This window comes from Macaca fascicularis, chromosome 12 (assembly GCF_037993035.2).
Source record: "Macaca fascicularis isolate 582-1 chromosome 12, T2T-MFA8v1.1".
Classification (NCBI taxonomy): Eukaryota; Metazoa; Chordata; class Mammalia; order Primates; family Cercopithecidae; genus Macaca; species Macaca fascicularis.
In genome coordinates, this window is record NC_088386.1 from 111,199,179 (window position 1) to 111,217,175 (window position 17,997).

The window sequence follows — 17,997 nt, forward strand, 5'->3', positions numbered from 1 at the left end:
CAAACAAAAAACAGGCTGGGCGTGGTGGCTCACTCCTGTAATCCCAGCACTTTGGGAGGCTGAGGCAGGCGGATCACCTGAGGTCAGGAGTTTGAGACCAGCTTGGCCAATATGGTGAAACCCCATGTCTACTAAAAATTCAAAAATTAGCCAGGCATCGTGGCGCCTACCTATAATTCCAACTACTTGGGAGGCTGAGGCAGGAGAAGCTCTTAAATCCGGGAGGCTGAGGTTGCAGGTTGCATGTGACATAGCCGAGATCGCGCCATCGCACTCCAGCCAGGGCAACAAGAACGAAACTCCATCTCAAAACAAAACAAAACAAACAAAAACCAACAAACAGCAACAAACAAAACGGAGGATGGTAAATAACTGTCCAGATACTTTCCAGCTTTGCCGCTATGTGAACTATTCCTTTGGTTTAGTTTGTTTTCAGCATGGGTGCTTTGGCACTTTTATGTACATTCCAGCCTCTGGGGACAGGCTTCCTAGAATAACAGGCGTTTGCCCCAGAGGCCGTGGGGTGGCCTCACTTTGGGGGCGTGGGTAGATGGCGGCTCCCAAGCCGGGACTTTGGGCTCGCAGGCAGGATCCCTTCCAGCCCAAGCACCCCGCCCAGGCGCGCCAGGCAGAGCCCCGCCCCACCCGGCCTTTCCCTTCCGCCCTGGGGCGCGGATCTTGCGTTTGAAACTGAGCAGCGCAGAGCGCGGAACCTGGCCGGCGGGCCACGTGACAAGCCCGGAGACAGCTCCGCCCACCCGCTTCCTGAGCCGCACATCCAGTCCTCCCTCCTCCCTTCGCACGTGGTGCCGTTGCTGCTGCCTCCAGCTCGCCCCGAACCCAGTTCCTGCAGCCATGGCTCCTGGCCAGCTCGGTGAGGCCCTAGTGGAGCGGCGCGGTTCGTGGCCCCCCAAGCTCCCGCCATCGGCGGCGGCGGCGGGACCCGGCATGCAGGGGCGGCGCTGCGGCCCGAAAGCCAGCGTCCCCGCTCCCCAGCCGGGCCCCAGCCTGCGTGTGGCCCGCCTTAGAGCAGGTCGCGGGTGTAGGACCTGAGGAGGCCTGGGCCAGGCCTGCGAACGCTGGGTCCAGGTGCTGGCCTTGCGATTCGAGAGTCTCCTCCCCCAGACCCTCCCAAGGCCTTGCAGACCACAGTGCAAAGTGCTGCGAGTCATGAGAAAAAAATGCCTTCTCTTTCAGCCTTATTTAGTGTCTCTGACAAAACCGGCCTTGTGGAATTTGCAAGAAACCTGACCTCTCTTGGTTTGAATCTGGTCGCTTCCGGAGGGACTGCAAAAGCTCTCAGGGATGCTGGTCTGGCAGTCAGGTAAGGCACAGCTAGTTCATCAGAAAGGAGTGTGATCACATTAACCAGGAAGTATTGTATTCTAGGCACCAGGAGCTAAATAAATGCCTTACTTACTCCTCCCAGTAGCGCTGTGAGGTTGGTGCAATACTTCCCCACTTTATGGAAGACAAAAATGAGGCTCAGAGAGATTTACTAACTTTTAAGACCTTGGACGGCCGGGCGCGTTGGCTGACGCTTGTAATCCCAGCACTTTGGGAGGCCGAGGTGGGCGGATCACTTAGGGTCAGGAGTTCGAGATCAGCCTGGCCAACATGGTGAAACTCCTTCTCTACTTGAAATACAGAAATTAGCCGTTGTGGTGGGACACGCCTGTAATCGCAGCTACTGGGGAAGCTGAGGCAGGAGAATCGCTTGAACCTGAGAGGCAGAGGTTGTGGTGAGCCGAGATTGCACCATTGCACTCCATCCTGGGTGACAAGAGAAAGACCCTGGACAACACACTGGAGAGATTTAACAACTTCTGCACAAGTTTAAAGAGTTGAGTAAGGGAGAACTAGGATTGGAACCCGTGCTGTTCCTGATTTTAGGGCCCTAGTCTTAGCCACTTCCTTAAACAGATTAACGTAGGTGGGCCACTTGTTATTCCAGGAAAACTTCAGTTACTTTGGTGAGTTAGTAAAACTTGACATCATGAAGATTCCAATCTACCTCCCTTCCCTTAGAATCTCCGGTAACCATATGAAGGTGCAAACCATTCATTCCCACGTTCACAAGCCCTTCATTAGCTGACTAGGCCGTGGAAAGAAGGGACTTAGAAGTGATTAAGCAGGATGCCGTTCCTGACGTCAAGGACTGGCATTCTGGTAGGAGAGGGAGTAAGTCTACTGAAAGGTAGAAAATGGAAAAGACTGTAGGATAGCTATTTAATAAACGACAGTGAGAGTTCGGAGGAACGAGATGCCCACCCCTGAAACATATTTTAGAATGAAAGAGGTGAAAGATGCCTGTCTGCTTTTTGTTGTCATGTGGAAAATTTGCTTCTTGGTTTCTAGATCCATGTAGAGGTAGGTTACTACCTTTTCTTTGTGCAGTTCTCAGCTATGTGAGCAGTACACAGCTTCCCTAAATTTAACAAGATGGTAAGCATGCCTTACTTTGTTAACAAACACATATTTTATATTATCCGATGCCTTTTTGTGTCTTGTCTCTGGTTTTCATGGGAAACCTGTGAGAATCATGGCAGGCAAGTTGGCTCTTTGCTCATCAGGAACCGAATGAGAATTCGAAGTCCAGACCTGTGTTCTTTCCATTGGGCCAAACTGGGTCCTCCTATGGTAATGGAACCTTCTTTAAGCAAAATCCTCATCTGTAGTCTCTTTTTTTTCCCACCAAACTTTGTATTATGGAAACATTTCAGACACAAAAGTAGAAAAATATAATGATCCCTTGTGTCCTGTATCTGTCTTCCACTTTAGGTACCTGTCAACTGATGTCTTATTTCTGTACCTCTACCCACTCCTCACTTACTTTCATTATGGTCATATCTTCTTTCAAAACTGGAAATGTAAATGTGTTTCTCTTCTATGAAAGAGTAAGAAGTTCACCATGAGTGATTTATTTAGAACCCAGCACAGTAAAGTTCATTGAATGAAGTGTAAACAACTTGGAGCATTTGTTTTTCTGCAACAAAGGCCACATTCAGTTGCAGTGGTATTTTATTCAGTTGCAGTGGTATTTTATTCAGTTGCAGTGGTATTTTATTCAGTTGCAGTGGTATTTTATTCAGTTGCAGTGGTATTTTACATATATAAACTCTTATAGTCCTTGTAACAACTTTTTAGTGTAGGTAGTGTTGTCCCCATTTTATAGGTAAAGAAACTAAGCACAACGTAGTTAAGTAACTTGCTTGAGATTACACAGCTAGTAAGAGGCCAAGTTTTTTTTTTTTTTGAGATGGAGTTTCGCTCTTGTTGCTCAGGCTGGAGTACAATGGCACTGTCTCAGCTCACTGCAACCCCTGCCTCCCGGGTTCAAGCAGTTCCCCTGCCTCAGCCTCGCAAGTAGCTGGGATTACAGGTGCCCGCCACCATGCCCGGCTAATTTTTTTGTATTTTTGATAGAGACAGGGTTTCACCATGTTGGCCAGGCTGATATCGAACTCCTGACCTCAAGTGATCCGTCTGCCTTGGCCTGCTGGGATTACAGGTGTGAGCCACCACACCCGAGGCCAAGATTTTGTAGGGGTGGAAAGGTGTCACGACCAATATTTTTATAAGAGAAGATAGGTTATAAGAGAAAAGCATAACAAATTTATTTAACAAAGTTTTACATGACATGAGAGCCTTCAGAATGAAGACCCAGAGATAGAGGGAAAACCATCCATTTTTATGTTTAGGTTCAACAGCGAATACACAGAAAGGTAGAAGTATGATTGGACAACAAGGATATGCTGTATGCTAGTAGACTGAGGTAGAGAAAGCCAGGAAAGCCTTTTTGTCCAGATTCTTCTTGGCATTTCTAAAATTCCTTCTCCACCCTGCCCTCCAACAGGGTCTCCTGTCCTACTACTGGGCAAGGAGATAAGAGGATTTCTTTATGGCCAGCTCCTAGACAGAAAGCCAGGGGTAAGTTAGAATCATAAGTTTAATTCTTATGACTGGCTTTAGGAAAAGGGGTTCTAGATTCTGTAACCTGCCCTGGGGAAGAGAAGTTCTGGTTTCTGTGACTTCAGGGAAGAATGAAGGGTGAGAGGCAAGAGGACAGGAGAAAGTTAGATTTTTGTTTGTTTGTTTGTTTTTGAGAGAGTCTTGCTCTGTCGCCCAGGCTGGAGTGCAGTGGCACAATCATGGCTCATTGCAGCCTCGAACTCCCAGGCTCAGGCAATCCTTCTACTTCAGCCTCCTGAGTAGCTGGGACTACAGGTGCACACCAGCATGCCTGACTAATTTTTGTATTTTTAATAGAGATGGTTTCACCATGTTGTCCCCCGGGCCTTGAACTTCTGGGCTTAAGCAATTATGCCTGCCTTGGCCTCCCTAAGTGCTGGGATTACAGGTGTGAGCCACGATGCCTGGACAAGATCTTGGTTCTGGCTGGGCGCAGTGGCTCATGCCTGTAATCCCAGCACTTTGGGAGGCTGAGGCTGGCGGATCATCTGAGGTCAGGAGTTTGAGCCCAGCCTGGCCAACATGGTGAAACCCCATCTCTGCTAAAAATACAGAAAAGAATCAGTCAGGTGTGGTGGTGCACACCTGTAATCCCAGCTACTCAGGAGGCTGAGGCAGGAGAATTGCTTGAACCCGGGAGGTGGAGGTTGCAGTGAGCTGAGATTCCGTCACTACACTCCAGCCTGGGTGACAGAAAGAAACACTGTCTCAAAAAAAAAAAAAAAAAAAAAAAAGAGATCTTGGTTCTGAGGCTGCTTCTGAGCATATTTTTGGGTATTGTTATCTACAATCATTTTATCCCAGGAAGTTAACCATTACCTCGCCATGAGGCAAACTGATGGATTTTAATTGGATTTTAATTAGTGAGTATACAGCAGTGAGCATACATAGAATTATTTCCCAAGACTACAGCGATTATGTATAAATTCTTCAGTTCAAAGGAGTAGCAAGCTTTTTAATTACCCCAAATGTTTAATTCTAGAAATAAATCTACCTTCTCTAAGTTTTAAGTGACTGTCTTCATTTGGAGGAAATGGATTTTATTTCCTGAACCCCAGGAAAAGAAATTTTGAATTTGAAAACATTTATGTCACCAGTTTGTGGATGTTGGAACTGTGTGTGTCATTGGTCAAACACCAGTCTTTTGCAAATGGCTCCCCTTAATAGGAGTATCTACCCAGGAAATTCCATATCTTACTGGCAGAACTTGCTGCTTTAAAGTGTTTATTATAGTCTCAGCTACTTGGAGGATTACTTAAGCCCAGGAGTTCTCGGCGGCCATGCACTATAGTTGTACCTGTGAATAACCACTGTACTCCAGTCTGGGCAACATAGTGAGATCCCATCTCAAAAAAAGCTATGTATGTTGATTGTAGAAAATTCAAAAGTGTGGAAAACTATAAAGAAGGTAGTAAAAATGGATTGTAATTCTTAACATGTTAATATATTTTTCTTCTAGCATTTTTATAAGCATGCACTTTATTTCATAGCTTACACGGAAAATAGATGCAGTTTTGCTTACTGCTTTATTTATTTATTTATTTTTTGAAATGGAGTTTCGCTGTTGTTGCCCAGGTTGAAATGCAGTGGCGTGATCTTGGCTCACTGCAACCTCCGCCTCCCGGGTTCAAGCGATTTTCCTGCCTCAGCCTCCCGAGTAGATGGGATTACAGGTGTGCACCACCATGCCTGCCTAATTTTGTATTTTTAGTAGAGGTGGGGTTTCACCATGTTGGCCAGGCTGGTCTCGAACTCCTGACCTCAGGTGATCCATTTGCCTTGGCCTCCCAAAGTGCTGGGATTACAGGTGTGAACCACCCCATCCAGCCCCTGCTTTATTTTTTCTTACATATTGTGGACATTTTTACACACCATTACAACTTATAAAGTCTGCCAGAGTGTTCATGGTTACAACTTTCTAGGGGTCAGCTTGGTGATATAAATTAATATTTAAATACAGTCCTTCACTTGACCCTTTGTCACATTGTGTGATTATTTTTTCTAGTTTACTGTTTTTCCCCATGTAAAACTTTTTATTTGACATTTCTGTAATCAGACCTCTCAATCTTTGTTTAATAATTGCAAAGAATATTATACATATTTAATTTTGCTACATACATGATTTTTTAAATGCTTAAACCTTTGATTCATAAGGAATGTATTTTTGTGTGGTTTTAACCAGTTATTCCAATACCAACACCACTTTATTAAACAGTCTTTTATGTCTTCACTCACTTGATACGCTATCTTCATGTGGTGTCGTTGTTGCTTTTTGAGATTGGAGCCTTGCTCTGTCGCCTAGGCCGGAGTGCAGTGGCATGATCTCGGTTCACTGCAACCTGCATCTCCTGGGTTCAAGTGATTCTCCTGCTTCAGCCTCCAGAGTAGCTGGGATTATAGGTTCCAGCCACCACGCTCGGCTAATTTTTTGTATTTTTTTAGTAGAGATGGGGTTTCATCATGTTGGCCAGGCTGGCCTTGAACTCCCCAACTCAGGTGATCCATCTGCCTCGGCCTTCCAAAATACTGGGTTTACAGACATGAGCCACTGTGCCCGGCCAAGGATATTTTTAATGCTTTTTGTTACATACTGCCAACTTCTCAGTTGTATTTCTTAGTAATATTTAATGAGTGTGGCTTATGATTCAGTTTCTAAATTCTCTGAAAATTATAAAACCAATGCTGTGATAGCTACCAATTATCCCTGAACATACACAACAGTTAGGAAATATATTAAATAACCTTTTTTTTTAAAAGTAAATAGAATTTTACTTAAGAAATCAAGTATAGTGAAAGACTTAAAAAATCAGAATTTTCTTGTTGAATTCACGCTCAAAATCTCTTGAAATGAAAACAGTAGATGCTTTGAATAGTGTAAAATAACAGTTCATCCACACCAGTAGTACTATTCTGTTTATCTGTTTTTCAGAGATGTCTCCGAGTTGACGGGATTTCCCGAAATGTTGGGGGGACGTGTGAAAACTTTGCATCCTGCAGTGCATGCTGGTAAGTGGTTGGTATCTTTAGTGTAGAACAGTCAGTGGTTTCTAGGAATATTTTAGTTGATAACGTCCTAAAATAAAGGAAGAAAAAGGCTCAAGAGAAATTTACATATAAAGTTAATGTTATGAAGTTGCTGGCAAATTTCATAATATGTTAGAACTGGTTTAAAATCCGGCTTGTCTTACTACTTGATGAATTCAGATTGTTTTCCTCTGCTTGCTATTAGTCCTCACCTGATGTGTAATTTAGAGGCTGGTATTTCCTGCTCGAGTGGCTGAAGATATTTAGATTTCATAGTATGAAAAGACTTTTAAAATAGTTCAAACTTAGAATGAAGCATCACAATGTAACCGACTTGCCAAAGAATGTTTTTTCAAAGTGCTTTACATTTGTTCATTCACCTGAGAATGAACTATATATAAACCAAAGTGACAAGAAACTGATATCCTAGTTTGTCAGTTGTGGTACAATTTGGTGAATAAAGCTGAATGGCTACAGATCATCAGACATCCATTGACTTACAGGAACGCATAGACTGTTCTGGAACTAGAAACAGTTTTGTAAGATTCTGTTTACCTTTTTTATATTTTATTGCTCAAGAAAAGGGGAGCAAGAACTGAAGAAAAGATTTTTAAATGTATCCTTTTTTTTTTTTTTTTTTGAGACAGGGTCCCACTCTTGCCCAGACTGGAGTGCAGTGGTGCAATCACGGCTCGCTATAGCCTCTGCCTGCCTCCCAGGCTCAAGCAGTTCTCCCACCTTCGCCTCCCAAGTAGGTGGGACTAGAGGCATATGCCACCATGACCAACTAATTCTTGTATTTTTTTATAGGGAAGGGGTCTTACCTTGTTGCCCAGGCTGGTCTCAAACTCCTGGGCTCAAGCAATCCCCCACCTTAGCCTCCCAAAGTGCTGATATTACAGGCATGAGCCACTGTGGCCAGCCAAATATATCTGTTAATCCTGATTTTTTTGTTTGATAACTCCTCAACTATATGTTTGATATTCTTTAAGACTATTATGCTGGGCATGGTGGCTCTTGCCTGTAGTCCCAGCACTTTGAGAGCTGAGACAGGAGAATTGCTTGAGCCCAGGAGTTTAAGATCACCCTGGGCAACGTGGCAATACCCCCCTTCTCTTTAAAAAATTAAAAAGACCAGCTGGTTGTGGTGGTGCATGCCTGTAGTCCCAGCTACTTGGGAGGCTAAGGTAGGAGGATTGCTTGAGCCCTGGAGATTAGGGCTATAGTGAGTTGTGATTACGCCACTGCAATCCAGCCTGGGCAATAGAGCGAGACCATCTCAAAAAAAAAAAAAAATTTTTGTTTTTAATCAAGAGGATTTAATTTGATTGAAGACACTATGTTGAAAGAAATTCCTTAATCTTACTTGTTTTTTGAACCTAATACTTTGTTTAACTTTGTTAAATTAGGAATCCTGGCTCGTAATATCCCAGAAGATAATGCTGACATGACCAGACTTGATTTCAATCTTATAAGGTAAAAACCTGAAATTGAACTTTGAACACATTATGACCAATGACAAAGACTGTGCCAGACCTGGTATCCCTGGTTTTTCTTACTCACTGTAGACATTTACTGCCTGCCTTCTGTGTGACTTTGTATGTGTGTAAGCATTTTGGTTTGGCCAGATTTATATAACCAAAATACATACTTAAGGTTTTTAGGAAGTTAGAGTCTAAATCTTAGTATGTATAGGTTGAGTATCCCCTATCTGAAATGCTTGGGACCCAGAAGTGTCTTGGATTTCAGATTTCTTCAGATTTTGGAATATTTGCGATAACATATCAGTTGAGCATCCCTCAGAAATCCGAAATGCCCCAGTGAGCATTTCCTCCAAGTGTCGTGTTGACATGCAAAAAGTTTCAGGTTCTGGAGCATTTCAGATTTTGGAGCATTTCAGATTTCAGGTTTTCCTATTAGGGATTATCAACTTGCACAACTAACTGAGTTATTTGCATAAAGATACTGGCTGTTTCTCTTAAATATACATAACAGCTTTATTGAGATCTAATCCACATACCATACAACTCACCAATTTAAAATGTACAAATCAGTGGTTCACAGAAGTTGTGCAACCATTACTGTGTTAGTCTATTCTGCATTGCTATAAAGGAATACTAGAAGCTGGGTAATTTATAAAAATAGGTTTATTTTGGCTCATGGTTCTACAGACGGTACAAGAAGCATGTTGCCAGCGTCAGCTTCTGGTAAGGGCTTCAGGAAGCTTACAGTCACAGTGGAAGGCAGAGGGGGAGCTGGCATATCACATGAGAAGAGGCAAGAGAGAGGGAGAGGAGGAGTTGCCCGGCTCTTTTACTTTTTAAATTTTATTCTTAATTTAATTTTATTTTATTTTGAGACAGGGTCTCACTCTGTTGCTCAGGTTGGACTTCATTTGCACGACCTTGGCTCACTGCAACCTCTGCCTCTCGCATTCAAGTGATTCTCCTGCCTCAGCCTCCTGAGTAGCTGAGATTATAGGCATTTGTCACCACGCCCAGTTCATTTTTACTATTTTTAGTAGAGATGGAGTTTCACCATGTTGGTCAGACTGGTCTCAGAACTCCTGACCTCAAATGATCCACCCACCTCGGCCTCCCAGAGTGCTGGAATTAGGTGTGAGCCACCACGCCTGGCCTTCCCGGCTCTTTTAAACAACCAACTCTACATGAACTCAGAGTAAGGACTCATTATGGGGAGGGCACCAAGCCATTCATAAGAGATCTGCCCTTGTGACCCAGTCACCTCCCACCAGGCCATACCTCCAACATTGGGGATCACATTTCAAAATGAGATTTGGAGAGGACACACATCCCAAACCATATTAATTGCCACATCCCAGGCTGGTCTTGAACTCCTGACCTCAGGTGATCCGCCCATCTTGGCCTCCCAAAGTGCTGGGATTACAGGTGTGAGCCACCATGCTCAGCCCACAAAAGTTTTTAATTTTGATGATGTTGAATTTATTTTTTTTTTGTTGCTTGTGTTAATGGTGTCATATCTAAGAAACTATTGTCTAATCCTCAGTGATGAAGATTTTTGTGTATATTTTCTTTCTTTCTTTCTTCCTTTTTTTTTTTTTTTTTTTGAGATGGAGTTTCGCTCTTGTTGCCCGGGCTGGAGTACAATGGTGTGATCTTGGCTCACTGCAACTTCTGCCTCCTAGGTTCAAGCGATTCTTATGCCTCAGCCTCTCAAGTAGCTGGGATTACAGGTGCCCGCTACCACGCCCAGCTAATTGTTTTGTGTTTTTAGTAGAGACGGGGTTTCTCCATGTTGACCAGGCTGGTCTCGAACTCCTGACCTCAGGTGATCTACCCGCCTCGGCCTCCCAAAGTGCTGGAATTACAAGCGTGAGCCACTGCACCCAGCCTGTGTACATTTCTTTTAAGAGTTATTTTAGTGTTAGTTATTATAGTGTTAGTCTTTGTTTCATTTTAAGTTAATTTTTATATACAGACATGAAATAGAAGTCTTACTTTGTTTGTGGCTGTCCAGTTGTCTCAGCATCGTTTGTTGAAAAGACTGTTCTTTGCCCAATCGAATGGTCTTGGCACCCTTGGTCTGCGTGCCTATTGTTATGCCAGTACCACACTATTACTACAGGTTGGTAATAAATTTTGAAATCAGCAAGTGTGAGTCCTCCAACTTCCTTTTTCTTATTCAAGAATGGCTTTGACTCTTCGGGGTCCCTTGTATTTCCACATGATTTTTAGAATCAGCTTGTCCATTTCTGCAAAACAACGCAGTTGGAATTTTCATAGGGATTGTGTTGAATCTGTAGATCAATTTGGGAAATGTTGCCATCCTAAGAATATTAAATTTTCCAGTCTGTGAACATGGGGTGTCTTTCTATTCATTTAGATTGTCTTTAATTTCTTTTAACATTGTCTTGTGAAGTAGAATTGTTTTCTTAATTTTTTTCTCATTCATTGCCAATGTATATTTTAATACAATTGAATTTTGTGTATTGTTCATATATCCTGCGGCTTTGCTGCACTCATTTATTAGTGCTAAGAGGTTATTTTTGTGAATTTGGGATTTTCGGTATACTAGATGATATCATCTGCAAATGGAGATAACTTCACTGCTTTCTTTCCTGTCCTGATGCCTTTTATTTTCTTTTCTTTGCTAATTGCCCTGGCTAGAACTTCTAGTACAGTGTTCAGTAGAAGTGGTAAGAATGGATGTTATTGTTTTGTTCCTTTTCTTAAGACGGAGTTTTGCTCTTGTCACCCGAGTTGGAGTGCAGTTGCGTGATCTTGGCTCACTGACCTCCGCCTCCCGGGTTCAAGTGATTCTCCTGCTTCAGCCTCCCAAGTAACTGGGATTACAGGCGTGTGCCACCTTGCCCAGCTAATTTTGTATTGTTAGTAGAGACAGGGTTTCTCCATGTTGGTCAGGCTGGTCTTGAACTCCCAACCTCAGGTGATCTGCTCTCCTCAGCCTCCCAAAGTACTGGGATTACAGGTATGTGCCACCTTGCCCGACTAATTTTTGTATTTTTAGTAGAGACAGGGTTTCACCATATTGACTAGGCTGGTCTCAGACTTCTGACCTCAGGTGATCCGCCTGGCTTGGCCTCCCAAAGTGCTGGGATTACATGCGTGAGCCACCGGCTTGGCCTCTTATCTTGTTTCTGAGTTTAGGGGAAAAGTATTTAGTCATTCACCATCAAGTATGATGTTAGCTGTGGGTTTTTCTTACACTTTGTCATGTTCAGTAAGTTCCCTTCTATTTTTATTTAGTTGAGTATTTTTATATGAATAGCTGAATTTTGTCAAATCCTTTTTGTACATCTATTGAGATGATCAGGTGGTTTTTTGATTTTTCTAGATGCAGTTTGTTAGTGTTTTGTTGAGGGTTTTTGTGTGAAGGTACGTACCTAAGAGATACTGGTCTCTAGTTTTCTTGTGCCATTTGTCTGGTTTTAGTAGGAGGGCAGTAGACTTAATAAAGATGAGCTGCAAAGTGTTTCCCCTTCTCTTCTGTTCTTCTGTTTTTTGTTTTTTTGTTTTTAATTAGTTTTCAAGTTACGCTTGTTTCGCTAGGGAGCCTGCCCCCAGAGCTCCTCACACTACAGGTCTAGGAGTAGAACTGTACTTCACTGATTGTTAATTTTGGATTACTTCTGTATTTTAAATTATTCTTTTGGCATTCCTGTTACCATCATTTTTATGACCTCTCTGAAGGCAAAACAAATGTTTCACCCTTAGAATGCTCTGATATTTTTCATCATTGTACCAATCCATTGGAAAAAGAATCTAAATTCTAATGTTCTGAATAATAGTGATCGCATTCCAAAATGTGGATGTTGTCTGTAATCTTGTACTTTATCCTTTTATTAAAATGTTTTATAAATGTTTGATGGCTTGGTGGTTCTGGGTAGCTAAGGTTACGCAAGCAGCAGCGTTGCAGTGTGACGTGGAGGGAGTACTGTGTATCCAGATCCGGACAGCACCTGCTGACTAAATTCCCTCTGCTCGACCCCAGCAGGACACCCTGACTTTTTAACACACTTGTTAGAACTCCAAAATGTCAGGCTCATAGTTTATATTTTAGTTCTGTATGGCTTTTGATAACGTTAATAGTACTGACTTGTCTTTTTCCTAGATAGCTGTAAACCACATGAGTGGCGTTTTTAATGACGCCAGATTCGTCTTTGTTTTAGAGTTGTTGCCTGCAATCTCTATCCCTTTGTGAAGACAGTGGCTTCTCCAGGTGTAACTGTTGAGGAGGCTGTGGAGCAAATTGACATTGGTAAGTCAGAAAAACCATTTTAGAAGACTGAGAGAGGAGAGAATTATTTAAATTTTAGTGAGATTTCATTTTGACTTTCATTACTGAGGAAATAGAAAATAACTGCTTCTGGATTGTGTTTTGGGATTACTATAATTCATTTATATTTTCTTTTTTCATTTATATTTTCTTTTTTTATTTTTTTTGAGACGGAGTCTGGCTCTGTTTTCCAAGCTGGAGGGCAGTGGCATGATCTCGGCTCACTGCAAGCTCCGCCTCCCGGGTTCACGCCATTCTCCTGCCTCAGTCCCCCGAGTAGCTGGAACTATAGGCGCCCGCCAGCATGCCCGGCTAATTTTTTGTAGTTTGTTTAGTAGAGATGGGGTTTCACCGTGTTAGCCAGGATGGTCTCTATCTCCTGACCTCGTGATCCGCCTGCCTTGGCCTCCCAAAGTGCTGGGATTACAGGCATGAGCCACTGCGCCCGGCCTCATTTATATTTTCTAAGCTATTTTTTGTGTGCAGAGATTCATCTGGATAATTTTCCTGATTTTTTTTCTCTTTTTTTTTTTTTTTGAGACGGAGTCTTGCTTTGCCCCCCAGGCTGGAGTGCAGTGGTGCAATTTCGGCTCACTGCAACCTCTGCCTCCCAGGCTCAAGTGATTATCCTGCCTCAGCCTCCTGAGTAGCTGGGATTACAAGTGCACACCACCAAGCCCAGCTAATTTTTTTTTTTTATTTTTAGTAGAGACGGGGTTTTGCCATGTTGGCCAGGCTGGTCTCGAGCTCCTGACCTCAGGTGATCCATCTGCCTCAGCCTCCCAAAGTGCTGGGATTCCAGGCGTGAGCCACCGTGCCCAGCTTATTTTCCTGATTTTTAAGTCAAGAATTAAAATGGAAGTACATGCACAATGACTTTATTTCAAAGAGGTTCATAAGCTGATAGGGACATACAAAAATCATTATGTCTTTTGTTCTTCAAAGGTGGAGTAACCTTACTGAGAGCTGCAGCCAAAAACCATGCTCGAGTGACAGTAGTGTGTGAACCAGAGGACTATGTGGCAGTGTCCACGGAGATGCAGAGCTCCGAGAGTAAGGACACCTCCTTGGAGACTAGACGCCAGTTAGCTTTGAAGGTGGGATGCACTGTCATGATATTGTGAGTTATATCCATGGAGTGCAGCATTTGCCAGACCAGTCAGTATTCAATTCTTGGTAGATTGCATCACCTACCAAAGCTCTGCGTGGGGTTGCTGTCCTTTTGTTAAAAATTGAGAGACCAGCTATTACAGAGGTATTCTGTCACAAAGATTGAAAGAGGGCCGGCGCGGTGGTTCACACCTGCAATCCCAGCACTTTGGGAGGCCGAGGCTGGCAGATCACCTGAGATCAGGAGTTCGAGACCAGCCTGGCCAACGTGGTGAAACCCCGTCTCTACTAAAAATACAAAGATTAGGTGGGTGTGGTGGTGTATGCCTGTAATCCCAACTACTCGGGAGACTGAGGCAGGAGAATCGCTTGAACCCAGGAGGTGGAAGTTGCAGTGAGCCGAGATCACACCACTGCACTCTAGCCTGGGTGGCAGAGTGAGACTTTGTCTCAAAAAAAAAAAAAAAAAAAAAGATTGAAAGAGATTTGGAAAGGGGTAATTTGTTGGGCCATTCATTGCTTTGGTGTCATTCATGGTGTCATCATATCGTGCGGGCACCACATAGCACTGAATGGTGAGGAGATCTTGTTTGCCGTGGACCTAGAAAACCATCTTGTCCCCGCTTTGGGAAGTGCTGCTAGTGTCTCACAAAACTTACGCTTTTTGTAGGCATTCACTCATACGGCACAATATGATGAAGCAATTTCAGATTATTTCAGGAGACAGTACAGCAAAGGCATATCTCAGATGCCCTTGCGCTATGGAATGAACCCTCATCAGACCCCTGCCCAGCTGTACACACTGAAGCCCAAGCTTCCCATCACAGGTAAAGCCTGAGCGTTCTGTGGCATGGTTTGCTGTGTCTGGAGAGTGTGTGTTTCTCTGTATTGCATCTGATGTGGTTCACATTCAGAAGATGATACATTCCATAATGCCTCTTGTAGCCATGTGATAACCATCTGGTTGGAGATGCCATTTGGACTGAAGAGCACAGAAGTTGAGTAGTCCGGAGTTCTGAAAAGGTGTCATGTGGAGATGGAGATTGGAATGTCTCTGCCGGGTAGATGTTTTTGAAGACAGGAGACAGGATGGGATGGCCTGGACTTTATAGAGAAGAGGGTCAAGAATGAGCTTTGGGGTAAAGGCTTGGTAGGTATACTGTGGAGGAACCAGCAGAAGAAAACTTGTGAAATTCCTGTTGCTGACTCTTGAGGAGCAAGTTTTCTAAGCCCTTTAGGTTTCCCCAGACATTACTGAAGCAATTGCAGCCTCTGGAAGAAGTCTGACTATTCTCCAAGGTCTGCTTTGTGGTGAGCCCGTCCTGGGGGTTGGTGCTGGGTATGTAAGGAGCCTGATGACCACTGGCAGGTTGGCTTCCAAGGAGCCATTTGCGGAGAGGGACAGCTGCAACACTGGATGCTGGCTTCTGCCCTGGCATTAGGATGTAGCCTCTCCTCCAGGAAGGACCCAGTATTTGATGAAGTAACATAAACCATCAAGTTCTCAGGAATTTGAATTGTTTTGGAGACCTAAATGTGTTGATGGTCTGGCACAGAGCAGTTGTGCATTTGAGAACAGAAAAGGGACTGTTTGATTTGCAAATGTTGTAAGAAGCAGTTTCCTTGGAATGTCGGAGCTAGAAGCCCAATTGAAGTAGGCCAAAGGAGAAATGTGATGTTAAGAACTAACAATATTAAAGAGGTTTCTTTGAACAGAGAAAGTAGGACTTCCCATGGGTTGGTAGAGTTTAGAGAGAGTTTTTAAATTTGTTCTGTTCCAAAGGTAGGCTGTGAGAGCCTGTCCTGCTCTGGTACAAGGGAGAGTGGGGGCAGGGACAGAGGTGAGAGTCCCAGGCATGGAGGCCTTGGAATCCCAAGCACTGCTGGGGTAGCTGGCCTTGGCTGAGAGCAAGGGCAGCCTCCTTCCTGCCTGGGGCGGTCAGCATTTGCTGGTGGGATGCAGCCTGGGCTTCCTTTCTCTGTCACCAGCTGAGAGAGCAATGGGGAGGGGAGCAGCGTGCCAGGTGGGAGGAGAATATGAAATAGTCTTCATGTTTGCTGCATTCTATTGTTCTGCCTCAGATAGATTTTTTTTCTTTTTTTAATTAAGGTGATGGAGTCTCTCGCTCTATCACCCAGGCTGGAGTGCAGTGATGCAATCTCTGGTTGAAGCGATACTCCTGCCTCAGCCTCCTGAGTAGCTGGGATTACAGGTGCGCACCACCATGCCTGGCTAGTTTTTCTATTTTTAGTACAGATGGGATTTCACCATGTTGGCCAGGCTGGTCTCAGACTCCTGACCTCAAGTAATCTGCCCGCCTCAGCCTCCCAGAGTGCTGGGATATTACAGGTGTGAGCCACCACACCTGGCCTCAGATACATTTTGACACTAACACTTCCCAAGTCCTCACAGCACAGTAATCTTTTAAAAATGGAAATCGGATGATGTGAGACCCTACTGAAAACCATTCCTTGGCTTTTCTTAAGCACCTTGCCCTGCCCCACAAACCCTATGCTGCCTGCCTGCCACGTATCTGCCCCCTCTGCAGCTCTCCCTGCCCTGGCTCCTAGCCCCTCTGCCCTTTGCCTCCAGTGGGCCCAGCTCCTTCCACTCCAGAGCCTCTGGGGCCTTGTCCCCTTCACCCAGAATTCTTCCCTCTGCCCTTCACGATCCTGGTTTCTTGTTATTCAGTCCTCACCTCCTCAGAGAAGCCTTCCCTGACCACTCAGACCAAAGTAGCCGCCCATGATGCTTTCATCCCGTCACCCTGTTTTGCTGCACGTGTTTCTGTTTATTCCGTTCAAGTTGTCGTTCCCCATTAGGATGGCAGCTTCTTTTTTTTTTGAGATGAAGTTTCACTCTTTTTGCCCAGACTGGAACTCAGCGGTGCTGTCTTGGCTTACCGCAAACTCCACCTCCCAGGTTCAAATGATTCTCCTGCCTTAGCCTCCCGAATAGCTGGGAATACAGGCGCCTGCCACCACAACCGGCTATTTTTGTATTTTAGTAGAGATAGGGTTTCACCATGTTGGCCGGCTGGTCCTGAGCTCCTGACCTCAGGTGATCTGCCTGCCTCGGCCTCCCAAAGTGCTGGGATTACAGGCATGAGCCACAGCGCCCGGCCAGGATGTCAGGTTCTGAGAGCAGAAGCTGCATCTGTTTTTGTTTGTTGCTGAATCCCCAGGGTTTAGAAGACTGCTTGGCACATTCCCTAAATGTTTACTGAATGAACAATTAGAAACCTGACATTTTGCACAAATTTTTCCTTCTAGGACTTCTTGAAACCGATTTGTCTGCTGTTATATCTGAGCTATTTCCTGCTTATAGTTTATATTCTCCATTAAGATTCTAAGGCAAAAAAAAAATCCCTATGTACTGTCAGTTCTTACACTTTTCATTTTCCAAAGCGTTTTCACTGGACTATATAAAAGCCTTCATTGTTCCTTAGACTGTGTGTGTGTTTCTTTTGAAGTTTAAAGTATTATTTGTGGTAAACGTGGCAGAGGTGGCCCTGGACACATAAATAAGCGTTTCTTGTGTGAGATTCCCAGGGTTTCTCCCCATCATGGACTTATTTCCACAACAGAAAAGGCAGTTTGCCTTTTCATATGGTTTGAGTATTTGGCAGCGATGTTATTACAAAGTGTACAGTTGTGTTTGTATCTAAAACAAAATTGAAGCAAGAACAAAGATGGGGTTGTATGAGTGTGTGTATGTGTCTGAGATTTTAATGACTGGTTTGCTTATGTTTGGAAACACGATTCCTATTTATTTCAGCTATTTACTAGATTAAGCAACTTTCATCATTTCTCTGTTGCACTTTCTATTTCAGTTATTAATGTCTTTGAAAATTTGATATTTGAAGGGGAACCAGATACTCTTTTTTATTTTGAGGCAGAGTCTTGCTCTGTTGCCCAGGCTGGAGTGCGGTGGCGTGATCTCGGCTCACCACAAACTCTGCCTCCCAGGTTCAAGCGATTCTCCTGCCTCAGCCTCCTGAGTAGTTGGGATTACAGGCATGTACCACCACGCCTAGCTAATTTGTGTATTTTTAGTAGAGACGGAGTTTCACCATGTTGGCCAGACCAGTCTAAAACTCCCAACCTCAGGTG

General features: G+C 44.0%; 1 protein-coding gene across 1 annotated transcript in view; it reads left to right on the plus strand.

Moving 5' to 3' along the window:
• The first annotated feature begins 772 nt into the window (after positions 1-772).
• The window catches only part of ATIC (5-aminoimidazole-4-carboxamide ribonucleotide formyltransferase/IMP cyclohydrolase), a 37,934-nt gene continuing 20,709 nt past the window's right edge, over positions 773-17,997 (plus strand). The window contains exons 1-7 of the mRNA XM_005574204.5: positions 773-874; positions 1,198-1,324; positions 6,902-6,978; positions 8,406-8,472; positions 12,668-12,756; positions 13,720-13,871; positions 14,555-14,711. Of these exons, the coding sequence (XP_005574261.3) occupies positions 856-874; positions 1,198-1,324; positions 6,902-6,978; positions 8,406-8,472; positions 12,668-12,756; positions 13,720-13,871; positions 14,555-14,711 (688 nt within the window). The 5' untranslated portion in view covers positions 773-855. The remainder of the gene's footprint in view (positions 875-1,197; positions 1,325-6,901; positions 6,979-8,405; positions 8,473-12,667; positions 12,757-13,719; positions 13,872-14,554; positions 14,712-17,997) is intronic.